This window comes from Engystomops pustulosus, chromosome 7 (assembly GCF_040894005.1).
Source record: "Engystomops pustulosus chromosome 7, aEngPut4.maternal, whole genome shotgun sequence".
In the NCBI taxonomy this organism is placed as follows: Eukaryota; Metazoa; Chordata; class Amphibia; order Anura; family Leptodactylidae; genus Engystomops; species Engystomops pustulosus.
In genome coordinates this window covers 79286939-79301386 of record NC_092417.1, presented here as the reverse complement: position 1 = coordinate 79301386, position 14448 = coordinate 79286939, and the positions used below count along the sequence as shown (strand labels likewise).

Sequence of the window (14448 nt, the reverse complement as noted above, 5' to 3'; positions counted from 1 at the left end):
ATGTATATATAGGCGATATAGAGATTTTTTTGTCAAACATAAGGGGAGCAGTATATAAGGCATATTCTTGCTTTTAAGAGACCCTAGTATAGTAAAAGTACGCTTTGACATAGGATGCAGTATTATAGTGAATATATTATTTACAGAGGTGTATAGGCCCAGCCACAGAGAGGATTTCTAAACTGCAAATTCACCTTTAAAAGGGTTTGCCCATGAAAGAAAGTTCTCAAATTTGAACCTCCTAGTGATGTTTACACAATAAAGATAATTTTTAACTCCTTACTTTACAATTTTACTCAGTTTTATTGCTTTTTTAGATTCTATCACTCAGTGTGGCTTACCTGTGTATAATGCAGGGTGTGGCAATTCATGATTTCTGGCGCCCGTTCATGAATATGGCGCTCCCTGAACCGGCCAGACAGAGTGCACCACTTTTTTTCTGGTCCATCTTTATCATGGGGCGTGTGACACACTTCTGTCAGACTTGCATATTAAATCTGGCACACAGTCTGACTGAGCACCGAAACGCCCCCTAATTTTTGCTGCATGAAGACTAGTGCAGCTGCACCACAAAACAGTTGCGTGCGGCACATGTGTTGCAGACACTTTTTAAATACCTGTGCAAGCAGTTTGCACTAGAAAGAACATGCAAAGTCCACCGGAAAACTGGTACAAAGCCCTTAGTGAATGTGCACCGTTATGATCGATCTAGTTCTGTGAGGTGACAATGTGGTAAGATTATCAGAATCCAGGTTTATATACACTTTCATTTAGCTTCTGAACATTGTGCTAGTAACTGACACATAGCAAAAGAGATGAGACAAATCTGAGATTAGATGATGAGATCGATGAGATGCATATAACATTCTCAGCTCTACTACATCTCAGCTACACACACACACTGTCAGATATGATGTGCCTCCCTCCCCTCCCCTAGATAACGACCTTATCTACCTATATCTTGTAGCTCTCCTCGCAATGTGGCTTGCTGGCAGGAATTCTCTGTGTGAACTCGGCTTGGAATGCATGGGTGGGGGCTGGAGGCATAGAACAGCTCAGTGCAGCGTCGGACAGGAGAACAATATGTCTTCCCAACCCTAAAGTCAGAAGATCCATAATCGGGTCCAGGAGAAACAGAAATTGTGTACACTAAGACTGATAGAGACAGGTTGGAATTATACCTGTGAAATGCTGTATTTTTGTTAATAACAGTGAATTAGAGAATATGTTATTATGTTATCCTGAGTATATTTAAGAATCTTATTTTTGTGGTAATACCCCTGTAAGATGCGGACCCTAAGCCACATTAACACATTAACCAACATTTTTTAAAAGAAGTGCAACCGATTCATGAAATGTGGCGCACATTCTTAATGAATTTAGGGCCCCCTGCACTGCTTCGGCAGAGTGGCGCACAGTCCAAGTCTACACCGGAATGCCCCTTTATGTGCAGAAATATGTGTTGCGTCGGGCATAGTACAGCTGAGACACTTCTTAAATACATGTTTGTGTTGCCGCGGGCATAGTGCAGCTGAGACACTGCTTAAATACATGTACAAGCAGCTTGGACGTTCTTTCTAGTGCAAAGTCTGCCATAAAACTGGCACAAAGGCTTTAATAAATGTGGGCCATTGCGCTTGAAATGTGTTTACAATCCAATAACATTGTGTTTACATTGTGTTTACATTGTATTTACGCTAAATGCACTGTTAATGTAAACTAAACATAATCAATGGGGCAGATTTATAAAAATTGTCCTAAGGTTAGACAGTCCAGAGTTAGATTAGACAGTCTTATTCTGCACCAGATTCATATAAGTCTGGCTTACTTTACGCCAGAAAGTTAGTATACAATTCTGTTGGGTCAGCAGTATTTCTAGTGCACAGACTTTTTTGGCACAAAGCTATGCCCCCTTTTTCTTAGGTCACGCCCCTTTTGTCGAGCTAGTTGTTGGAGAGACATAAAACGGTCTGAAAACCCTTTATAAATGTGGTGCAGATACTTATTTAGTGCAAACCATGATGGAATTCTGTCGTAGACAGATTAATAAATCTCCCATAATGTTAACACATTGTACACAGATTTTAAATGCAATTCAATGCCTAAGACCTTCAGAGATGATAAATGCATGCCAAAACTGAGGTTTTCTGGAGAAGAAGTATTTGAGCCGCTGCTGAACTAATATGGGTGACTTAAATAAATTCTCATGCTTTTTGGCTACATCATTCTCATGATATTGTCTTATTATTTACTTGGGAAAAAATTTTATGCAAAGAAAAATAAAATTATGACACTATAACAGGGATCTAATGTGGAGCCCAGAGCAATAAATCTTCTTGAAGAAGGAGCTCCATGTCTCATATATCGCTATAGGTCCCATCCTCTGCATTGCTGTCGCTCTGTGAAACAGGACACTGCATGTTTCTTGATTCACTGACCGACCAAGGCTTATCATTAAAGATGAGCGAACATGCTCGTCCGAGCTTGATGCTCGGTCGAGCATTAGGGTACTCGAAACTGCTCGTTGCTCGGACGAATACTTCGCCCGCTCGAGAAAATGGCAGCTCCCGCCGTTTTGCTTTTTGGCGGCCAGAAACAGAGCCAATCACAAGCCAGGAGACTCTGCACTCCACCCAGCATGACGTGGTACCCTTACACGTCGATAGCAGTGGTTGGCTGGCCAGATCAGGTGACCCTGGGATAGACTAGCCGCTGCCCGCGCTGCTCGGATCATTCTGTGTCTGGATGCCGCTAGGGAGAGAGCTGCTGCTGGTCAGGGAAAGCGTTAGGGTGTTCTATTAGCTTACTGTTAGGCAGGAGTGATTCTCAAAGAACCCAACAGCCCTTCTTAGGGCTACAATAACGTTCTACTTTTTTTATTTTAATTTGCATCTAGTACCATTTTGTGAGGAATTAGCAGGGGGACTTGCTACCGTTGTGTTTAGCTCTTAGTGGCACACATATCCATAGCAAAGACCGAAGTGGGAAAATTTAGTAGGGGTTGGATTTCAATTAGGCACTAACTCAGTGTCATCTCATCTGGCATAGTAGTGTGCTTTGATACTTGGCTAGAAAATAGCCATAGGAGAATACAAAGAGCTTACTTACGCCTACAGTAGCGTTCTATATATTTGATTTCTGGTTGATCTGCTGGTGGCTGTACTTTCTGCAGTGCATGTACTAGCCAATTCTGAGCAATTTGTAGTGAGACTTGCGACCGCTGTGTTCTGCGCTTAGTGACGCACATATCCATAGCAAAGACCGAAGTGGGAAAATTTAGTAGGGGTTGGATTTCAATTAGGCACTAACTCAGTGTCATCTCATCTGGCATAGTAGTGTGCTTTGATACTTGGCTTGAAAATAGCCATAGGAGAATACAAAGAGCTTACTTACGCCTACAGTAGCGTTCTATATATTTGATTTCTGGTTGATCTGCTGGTGGCTGTACTTTCTGCAGTGCATGTACTAGCCAATTCTGAGCAATTTGTAGTGAGACTTGCGACCGCTGTGTTCTGCGCTTAGTGACGCACATATCCATAGCAAAGACCGAAGTGGGAAAATTTAGTAGGGGTTGGATTTCAATTAGGCACTAACTCAGTGTCATCTCATCTGGCATAGTAGTGTGCTTTGATACTTGGCTAGAAAATAGCCATAGGAGAATACAAAGAGCTTACTTACGCCTACAGTAGCGTTCTATATATTTGATTTCTGGTTGATCTGCTGGTGGCTGTACTTTCTGCAGTGCATGTACTAGCCAATTCTGAGCAATTTGTAGTGAGACTTGCGACCGCTGTGTTCTGCGCTTAGTGACGCACATATCCATAGCAAAGACCGAAGTGGGAAAATTTAGTAGGGGTTGGATTTCAATTAGGCACTAACTCAGTGTCATCTCATCTGGCATAGTAGTGTGCTTTGATACTTGGCTAGAAAATAGCCATAGCAATAGGATAGCATTGTTTGGTTTTAAAAACTCAAAAAAAAACAAAAACCACAAAAAAAAACAAAAACCACAAAAAAAAACAAAAAACACAAAAAAAAACAAAAAAAAGTTAAAAAAAAAATAAAGTTATAACTCTCATTTTAAAAATGTTTAACCCGAGGGCTAGGGGTAGAGGACGAGGGCGGGGACGTGGGCGTCCAACTACTGCAGGGGTCAGAGGCCGTGGTCCTGGGCGGGGTGAGACACCACCTGCTGATGAGGGAGCAGGGGAACGCCGCAGAGCTACACTCCCTAGGTTCATGTCTGAAGTTACTGGGACTCGTGGTAGAGCACTGTTGAGGCCAGAACAGTGCGAACAGGTGATGTCGTGGATTGCTGACAATGCTTCGAGCAATTTGTCCACCACCAGTCAGTCTTCCACGCAGTCCACCCATGTCACCGAAATCGCCACTCCTCCAGCTCCTGCACCTCAGCCTCCTCCCCCCCAGTCTGCCCCCTCTCAGGAAAATTTGGCATTTGAACCGGCATACTCTGAGGAACTGTTTTCTGGACCCTTCCCACAGTCACAAACCACTTGTCCGGTTGCTGCTGAGCAATTTTCCGATGCCCAGGTTTTCCACCAGTCACAGTCTGTGGGTGATGATGACCTTCTTGACGTAGTGGAAGTGTGTAAAGAGGTGTCCGACGATGAGGAGACACGGTTGTCAGACAGTGGGGAAGTTGTTGTCAGGGCAGGAAGTCCGAGGGGGGAGCAGACTGAGGGATCGGAGGATGATGAGGTGACAGACCCAAGCTGGGTTGAGAGGCCGGGTGAACACAGTGCTTCTGAGACGGAGGAGAGTCCTCGACCAGAACAGGTTGGAAGAGGCAGTGGTGGGGCCAGACGGAGAGGCAGGGCCAGAGCTGGTGCATCAGCGCCAAATGTGTCAACTAGTGAAGCTCCCGTGGCGAGGGCTCTTGCGGCGAGGGCTAGATCTTCAGAAGTCTGGAGGTTCTTTAAGGAAACACCGGATGACCGACGGACTGTGGTGTGCAACATTTGCCAAACCAGGCTCAGCAGGGGTTCCACCACTACTAGCTTAACTACCACCAGTATGCGCAGGCATATGAATGCTAAACACCCCACTCAGTGGCAACAAGCCCGTTCACCTCCGGCCGTGCACACCACTGCTCCTTCCCCTGTGTCAGCTGCTAGTCAGCCCCCTGCCCAGGACCCTGCCACAAAAATCCCATCGTCGCCTCCACGATCCTCCACAGCATCCACCAGCGTTCAGCTCTCCATACCCCAGACGCTGGAGCGGAAACGCAAATATAGTGCAACCCACCCGCACGCCCAAGCCCTTAATGTGCACATCTCCAGATTGCTTAGCCTGGAGATGCTGCCCTATAGGCTAGTAGAGACCGAGGCCTTTCGCAACCTCATGGCGGCGGCCGCCCCTCGGTATTCGGTCCCCAGCCGCCACTACTTTTCCCGATGTGCCGTCCCAGCCCTGCACCAGCACGTGTCAGACAACATCATCCGTGCCCTGACCAACGCCGTTTCTGACAAGGTCCACCTGACCACGGACACGTGGACGAGTGCTGCCGGGCAGGGCCACTATATATCGCTGACGGCACATTGGGTTAACTTGGTGGAGGCTGGGACCGAGTCTGACCCTGGGGCTGCTCATATACTGCCGACGCCGAGGATTGCGGGGCCTACCTCGGTCCAGGTGTTTCAGGCCTACTATGCCTCCTCCTCCTCCCACCCCTCCTCCACCTCCTCCTCCGAACTACCATCCGTGGGCACGGCGCCATCAGTCGGTAGCTCTAGGCACAGCAGCAGTGCCGTCGCTAAGCGACAGCAGGCGGTGCTCAAACTGCTGAGCCTAGGCGACAAAAGGCACACCGCCCAAGACCTATTACAGGGCATCACGGCGCAGACTGATCTGTGGCTGGCACCGCTGAACCTCAAGCCGGGAATGGTTGTGTGTGACAACGGCCGTAACCTGGTGGCGGCTCTGCAACTCGGCAGACTGACACATGTGCCATGCCTGGCCCATGTGTTAAATCTGATAGTTCAGCGTTTCCTCAAGACATACCCCAATCTGTCTGATTTGCTCACGAAGGTGCGCCGCATCTGTGCGCATTTCAGGAAGTCCAGCCCAGATGCTGCCACTCTCAGGGCAGCGCAGCGCCGCCTCCAACTGCCCGCTCACCGACTGTTGTGCGACGTGCCCACGAGGTGGAATTCAACACTGACCATGTTATCCAGAGTTTACCAGCAGCGCAGAGCGATTGTAGACTGCCAGATGTCAACTTCCACCAGAACTGGTAGTCAGGTCAGTCAGCTTCCTCAAGTCTACAATGAGGAGTGGACGTGGATGTCTGATATCTGTCAGGTGCTGAGTAACTTTGAGGAGTCAACACAGATGGTCAGTGGCGATGCCGCCATCATCAGCCTCACCATCCCGCTGCTTGGCCTGTTGAAAAACTCTCTGGTCAGCATGAAGTCGGAAGCTTTGCGCTCGTCACAAGAGACGGGGGAAGAATATTCCCTTGTTGATAGCCAAAGCACCCTCAGGACTGTTTCTCAGCGCATATCGGAGGAGGTGGAGGTGGAGGAGGATGAGGAGGAAGAGGAGGAGAATGTTGGCGAGACACAAGAGGGGACCATTGTTGAGTCCTTCACTGTCCAGCGTGTATGGGCAGAAGAAGAGGAGTTGGAGGAGTTGGAGGAGGAGGAAATGGACAGTCAGGCCAGTGAGGGGAGTGAATTCTTACGCGTTGGTACTCTGGCGCATATGGCAGATTTCATGCTAGGCTGCCTATCCCGTGACCCTCGCGTTCAAAGAATTTATTCCAGCACCGATTACTGGGTGTTCACTCTCCTGGACCCACGGTACAAGCAAAATCTTCCCACTCTCATCCCTGCAGAGGAAAGGAGTGTGAGAATGCATGAATACCAGCAGGCCCTGGTGCACGAGCTGAAACAGTATTTCCCTTCTGACAGCGCTAGCGGCAGAGTGCGTAGTTCTGCGGGACAAGTAGCGAGGGAGAGTAGGCGAGCAGGCAGCTTGTCCAGCACTGGCAAGGGTACGCTTTACAAGGCTTTTGCCAGCTTTATGTCACCCCAGCAAGACACTGTCACCTGTCCCCAGTCTCGGCAGAGTAGGGCTGATCTTTACAGAAAGATGGTGAGGGAGTACGTAGCTGACCATACCATCGTCCTAAATGATCACACAGCTCCCTACAACTACTGGGTTTCAAAGCTGGACATGTGGCACGAACTGGCGCTGTACGCCTTGGAGGTTCTTGCCTGCCCTGCCGCTAGCGTCTTGTCCGAGCGGGTTTTCAGTGCAGCTGGTGGCATCATCACCGATAAGCGTACACGCCTGTCGACTGACAGCGCTGACAGGCTGACGCTTATTAAAATGAATAAAGGCTGGATTTCTCAGAATTTCCAATCTCCACCAGGTGAAGGAAGCTCAACCTGAATAATTGATCCACTCCTCCTCCTCCTCATTTTCCTCCTTCTCCTCCTCTTTGTACAGTAAAGCAGAGGAAAATGGCTATTTTTTGACAGGGCCCACTGGCTCTTGCTATAGTACTTCATGCATTTAATTTTTCTGGAGGGCCACCTACCCGGTCCTCAGTTTGAAACAATTTTTGTGAGTGCCACATACAGGCACTCAATCTATTCCATTTTACTGGAGGGCCACCTACCTGCTCCTCTGGTTTGAAAAATTTTTGGGACTGCCACATACAGGCACTCAATCTATTCCATTTTACTGCAGGGCCACCTACCTGCTCCTCTGGTTTGAAAAATTTTTGGGACTGCCACATATAGGCACTCAATCTATTCCATTTTACTGGAGGGCCACCTACCTGCTCCTCTGGTTTGAAAAATTTTTGGGACTGCCACATACAGGCACTCAATCTATTCCATTTTACTGCAGGGCCACCTACCTGCTCCTCTGGTTTGAAACATTTTTGGGACTGCCACATACAGGCACTCAATCTATTCCATTTTACTGGAGGGCCACCTACCTGCTCCTCTGGTTTGAAAAATTTTTGGGACTGCCACATACAGGCACTCAATCTATTCCATTTTTCTGGAGGGCCACCTACCCGGTCCTCTGTTTTAAAAAATTTTTGGGACTGCCACATACAGGCACTCAATCTATTCCATTTTACTGGAGGGCCACCTACCTGCTCCTCTGGTTTGAAAAATTTTTGGGACTGCCACATACAGGCACTCAATCTATTCCATTTTACTGGAGGGCCACCTACCTGCTCCTCTGGTTTGAAAAATGTTTGGGACTGCCACATACAGGCACTATCCAAATTAAATTGTCTCCATAGCAGCCTCCACACGTTGTCTCCATTGCTACCTCCAAAAGTCGTCCATATAGCTGCCTCCATACATCGTCCCTTTATCAAACGAGGTGTGTCAGGCAGAAATTTGGGTTGTTTTCATGGATTCCACATCAAAGTTGTTAACTTTGTCGCCACCCTGCTGTGTTATCCACAAAATATACTGGCAAACTTTTACCATTTAGGGATATTATTTCAGCGCTTCTTGCGCATCTGTTTACATTCCCCTCACCCGGCATATCCTAAACTTATAAGAACGCTACTACACTTGATCTTATACAAAAGGTTCTTAGAAGTGCTGTTTGGGGAGTAGCCTAGAGACAGGGGCTTGGATTGGCGAAAGCTCGCCTGGCAGCGGAGCGCCAGCTCCATGCGCATCATGCGCTTCTTGCGCATCTGTTTACATTCCCCTCACCCGCCATATCCCAAACTTATAAGAACGCTACTACACTTAACTTGGTGCAGGCTGGGACCGAGTCTGACCCTGGGGCTGGTCATATACTGCCGACGCAGAGAATTGCGGGGCCTACCTCGGTCCAGGTCTCAAAGGCCTACTATACCTCCTCCCACCCCTCCTCCACCTCCTCCTCCTCCGAATTACCATCCGTGGGCATGGCGCCATCAGTCGGTAGCTCTAGGCACAGCAGCAGTGCCGTCGCTAAGCGACAGCAGGCGGTGCTGAAACTGCTGAGCCTAGGCGATAAAAGGCACACCGCCCAAGAGCTATTACAGGGCATTCCACATCAAAGTTGTTAACTTTGTCGCCACCCTGCTGTGTAATCCACAAAATATACTTGCAAACTTTTACCATTTAGGGATATTATTTCAGCGCTTCTTGCGCATCTGTTTACATTCCCCTCACCCGCCATATCCTAAACTTATAAGAACGCTACTACACTTGATCTTATACAAAAGGTTCTTAGAAGTGCTGTTTGGGGAGTAGCCTAGAGACAGGGGCTTGGATTGGCGAAAGCTCGCCTGGCTGCAGAGCGCCAGCTCCATCCCAAGATCCAACTAACATAGTTGCAGCACCTTTAATCTACTACTAGTTCACTGCCTCCATAATAATAATAATAATAATCTTTATTTATATAGCGTCATCATATTCTGTAGCGCTTTACAAATCATAGGAAACAAATACAAATGTAATGTAACAGAGCACAACATTTGTATGGAACAACAGGAGTGAGGTCCCTGCTCGCCAGAGCTTACGGTTTATGAAGATGATGGGGTAACACGAGGTAAAAGAATATTTAATGGTCAAGCCATTCTTCTTAGGGAATAGAAAAAAATATAATAAATGGAATTGCTGTCGCTTGAACCACTCAGCCGTCATCTTATATACCAGGTCCAGGGTGAATGGGACTGCAGAGAAGTCTGGTGCCTGTTGGTTGCTGGATAACAGATGGGAGGACGACACAGGACGGGTTAGTAGAAGAGTTAAAACTTCATGCAGTTAATGAGTGTTATAGGCTTGCCTAAAGAAATGGGTTTTAAGAGCACGTTTGAAACTTTGGAGGTTAGGTATTAGTCTGATAGTCCGGGGCAGAGCATTCCATAGAATTGGTGCAGCTCTAGAGAAGTCTTGGAGACGCGAGTGGGAGGTCCGCACTAGGGTAGAGGTTAATCTAAGATCACTGGCGGATCTAAGAGCACGGGTTGGGCGATAGACTGAGATAAGAGAGGAGAGGTAGGGGGGTGCAGCATTATACAGAGCTTTATGGATGAGGGTTATTATTATTTTAAACTGTATTCGAAAGGAGACTGGCAGCCAGTGCAGCGACTGGCATGAACTGTAAGCATACATGGTCCCCTTATCAAACGAGCTGTGTCAGGCAGAATTTTGGGTTGTTTTCATGGCTTCCATGTTAACTTTGTCGCCACCCTGCTGTGTAATCCACAAAATATACTGGCAAACTTTTATCATGTACCGATATTATTTGAGCGCTTCTTGCTCACCTCCTTTGGTTCCTCTCTGACACCCATTGGTTTGAAGCCTGAGTCCAATTAGGGTATGTCGCCATGCCACTCTCTAGCCTGCTGCCGCTGCCTCTGCATGCCGTCCCCTATAGTGTCAGGGTCAATTATTGGATGTTTTAGATGCTATCTAGCTTCATTCTGTCACTCTGTCATGGCCGTGCTGTTGCCCATAATTTTGGCATAATGGTGCGATTAGGCAGCCTCAGAGGCATCCATGCATGCTGCCCCTGCTGTTTCCTGTCCATTTCCGTGGTGTTTCCATCCTTTTCTGAGGTTCCCAGGTGTTTGGCCAAGCTTCCCTGTGCAGAGCCTTGGTCCCCTTGAAAAATGCTCGAGTCTCCCATTGACTTCAATGGGGTTCGTTATTCGAGACGAGCACTCGAGCATCGGGAAAAGTTCGTCTCGAATAACGAGTACCCGAGCATTTTAGTGTTCGCTCATCTCTACTTATCATCCATAAACTCACGAGGCTTTCAATTATTTCTTCTGCTGCTATTTCTGGCACATGAAGTTTTGAAAACCATATTCACTTGTACAGAAAATGATAACTGGTCTATGAAATGGAACTTTGAAACATTGAAAATCTTCAGCAAATTTTCTATGTCTCTACTTGGCCTTGCTCATCAAGGAAGCCGAGTGAGACTACATACAGGTAGGATAGGGCATAGGCTAGTTTCACACAACAGTGACTGACTGTATACAGCCATACTAAATGCAAGTTTTACTGGATCCTGCATCCATTCCATTGTAATAATCCAAACTTTTTTAGAGCTGTGGACCGGACTATGGACTGTTTTTTATCCACAGGGAGTAAACAATGAAGCTTGCTATACAATGACAGCAAGGAGAGATCTAGAAAACCATGAGGAATTGATACAATAAGTATATTGGAAAATTGTATAACTTTTCATCATACAAAACACAACAATAAGCTGGAACAGGACAACCCTTGTAAGCCTTGGGAGATATTAGACTGTTTTACTACAATGAGCATGTCTTACCCGATCCCTTGCTTTCTCCCTCCTCCCTCTGCCTATGTAAGAGGAGTGAGACTTTCTCTGCCCATTGAGGCTGCAATGGATTATTAGCATAATTAATAAAGTTGATTTTAAAAGGAAGGACACTACAGATAACAAATATAAGAAGATTACCACAGTCACAGTCCCCGGTTTTATTATTAAACTAACCTTTAAGTCTGTATTAAGGTGTTACTGCACTTTCTGTAGTCACCCCAAATAAATTTGACTTCACCATGCACTTTCAAAAACTGGAGCGGCAGGAAAAGTATGCACAATAATACAAAGTGAGCTTCAGATGGCACAAATACCTTATTTCAGATTTTTAAGCCAGATTTTGAGAGCAAATGTCCTGAATTATGTTTTTAGCTGACTGCCTTGTATCTCTACAGCCCTTTTCTTTCTTTCTGTGTTTTGCTCCTTATTCTCAGAGGGCAGCACTGAATTTTTCCTTCATTCAAACATTAACTTGTACTATCTTTACAGCATATACAGTTAACCCATAGAACCCTAAACAACACAAAGAGCAACTAAACAAGAATAAGAACCAACCTGCTGATGTTGTATTGTATTTGTATTGAGTTTTTTTCAAAATAGCTGTTTTTATTGAAAAGTAGTAAAACAAAAAACCTATAAATATTTGGTATGTTATGTCCAGTTATGTATATTGTATGATGAGATTTTGATTTAATAAATTTTGTCCTTTCCCTCTAGAAAGGGTTAATAAAAACAAATATTTTCTTTGCAAAAATCAATCCTCATGTTCCTCATAGCATCAGCAGAAAAATTAGAAAGTTCTGCATTTTCCCATCATACTCATGGGATTATATCAATTTCCCCAAGAAGTTTTCAGTAAATAAGAGTAAAAAGGTTTATTGTTCACTTCTAGTAAAGAACAACCCGCCTATGGTCATGTAATGTCACACAGGAACATTAAAATCACTCACACAGCTCTCTCTTGTAACAAGTTGGATACATGTGTCCCTTACACAACATGGACAGCAAGTAGAGAAAACCATGCATTCAGAAAGTATGTTGGAAAACTGTACAACTGTATAACAAACTTCTGCTGGATTCCAACTTGTTAGCAACAAGGCAGACAGAATTTCACTGATGTCAGAGACCCTCTATGCAGAGTAACAGGAGCTGAAAGTGGACTACACATTACACACAAACAATGCTGATAGGAAAGCTGTTAGTTTATGAGCCACATAATTTTCGGAAACAGAGTTAATCCTCACGCATACTTACTTTGGACAACTGATTATGTCAAAAAGGGAAGGTCATATTTAATTATGGACCATAGAATCCAAATGAGCATAAATTAAATATGTTCCCATATCCATATCCAGTGGAAAATCCCACATTTTTGTAAATCAACTGTAGATTACAACATTTTGGCAGATACTCACATGGGGGCTGTCAGTCAGTTTTTGTGGAGTCTCCAGGTCATGTGTGAACAGTTGCTTGGAGCTGGATACATTTAACTGATCTTCCTTTGCCTTTAGTGCTCCATATGATGTTTCTTTTTTTGGTGAGTATTGTATTATCATAAGGTACATGAACCTCTTTATGCAGAACCATGGTCCTGGTGCTGGGTAATCTCCTAAGGAGGCAGTTGGTACTCTGTCTATGTAGCATTTTACCAGGAAAAGAAATGCCACAAGGAGCAGAAGTAAGACAGCCATGCTTATCCCGGTGTTAGAGACACTGGAGAGATATGCACTTCGCTCAATACATGTAGCTATGACACTCCCACCCTTGCACAATAGTTTTTCAAAAGGAAAGAATTTATTGAAAGAGAAAGGGAAAATAGGATAAGAAACTGCTCATTTAGAAACTAAAGTAATGACATTGTAACTAAAAAAATCACAAAAAAGACACAGTTCATCATATACATAAACATATATATCATATACATCATATACTCAATAAACTCTCTCTAATCTATTCTTAGTGCAGTAGCCTGGCTTGTCTTTCAGACCAAACACTACATGGATGTGTCCAGTTTGTGCATTGGTTGCCCGTCTCCTTCCATATACAGTTTAAACCCTTATCGACAAAGCTCTGCATAATGCTGCACCTCCCTACCTCTCTTCCTCATCTCAGTCTATCGTCCAACCTGTGCTCTTCTATTTTTCAGTGATATTAGATTAATCTCTACCTAAATTCAAACATCTCACGCACGTCTAAAGGATGTCTTCCGAGCCGCACCAATTCTCTGGAATGCCCTTCCCCAGAATTTCAATTCTCTCTTTACTAATCCATCCTACGTCCTCCTCCCGTCTGTTATCCGGCAAACATCAGATATATACCAGCTCCAGGCTTCTCTGTAGTACCAATGATGTTGGACTTTGTATATAAGATGGTGGCTGATGGCTGGTTCAAGCAGCAAAATTATTTATTAAATTATTTTATTCTGTTCCCATATAAAAAGTGGCTGGACCATTATACCTCTTGTGTCACCCCCTTATTCTCATAGACTGTAAGCTCTTGCGAGAAGGGCCCTCACTCCTATTGTTCCATATGACTGTTTGTACGTACTCTGCAATATATTATTATAATTGTAGAACCAAATGTAGAGATGAAGCAGCACTCCGAAAAGTTAGGTGAAAAAAAGTGATATTTATTCCACCAGTGATGCGACGTTTCGTCTTATCATTAAAGACATTCTCAAGCATAGTGTGTCAGCGGTCAGCTGACTTAAATAGGCGGTGATGCAATCACCAACATGTGTGATAATGGATACAAACAGTGAACATTCAGAGGACTGCATATACTACAAAAATACAAAAAACGTCCTCCACAACGATGCACAGTACATGTTAGATAAACACTCAGGTGTAAAATCATTAAAAAGAATTGATTCTTATACAACCATACGATCGAGACCCGTGTTACCATAGTTACTAATGTGACAACAATAGTGTAAGAAGATAGGAGGCGGATCCATCCGTCTAAAGTGCATATTAACAAAGTGTTCAAGTGCAACATATACATTACATACACAACATTAGAACGTCTATTTACATAACACAATCTGACCGGATTATTAAAACTAATCCTCATAAGTCCGATTTATTATGTGCGGGACATGCGCACAAGTGATCTGTTTATACTTCGGCCATCTTGTTTAAGGGCAAAGCCCAAGACTCC

General features: G+C 44.9%; 1 protein-coding gene across 1 annotated transcript in view; it reads right to left on the bottom strand.

Moving 5' to 3' along the window:
• Positions 1 to 12993, bottom strand: part of LOC140070481 (uncharacterized) — a 35503-nt gene extending 22510 nt beyond the window's left edge. The window contains exon 1 of the mRNA XM_072117047.1: positions 12705 to 12993. Within this exon, the coding sequence (XP_071973148.1) occupies positions 12705 to 12980 (276 nt within the window). The 5' untranslated portion in view covers positions 12981 to 12993. The remainder of the gene's footprint in view (positions 1 to 12704) is intronic.
• Between the last annotated feature and the right edge of the window lie 1455 nt (positions 12994 to 14448).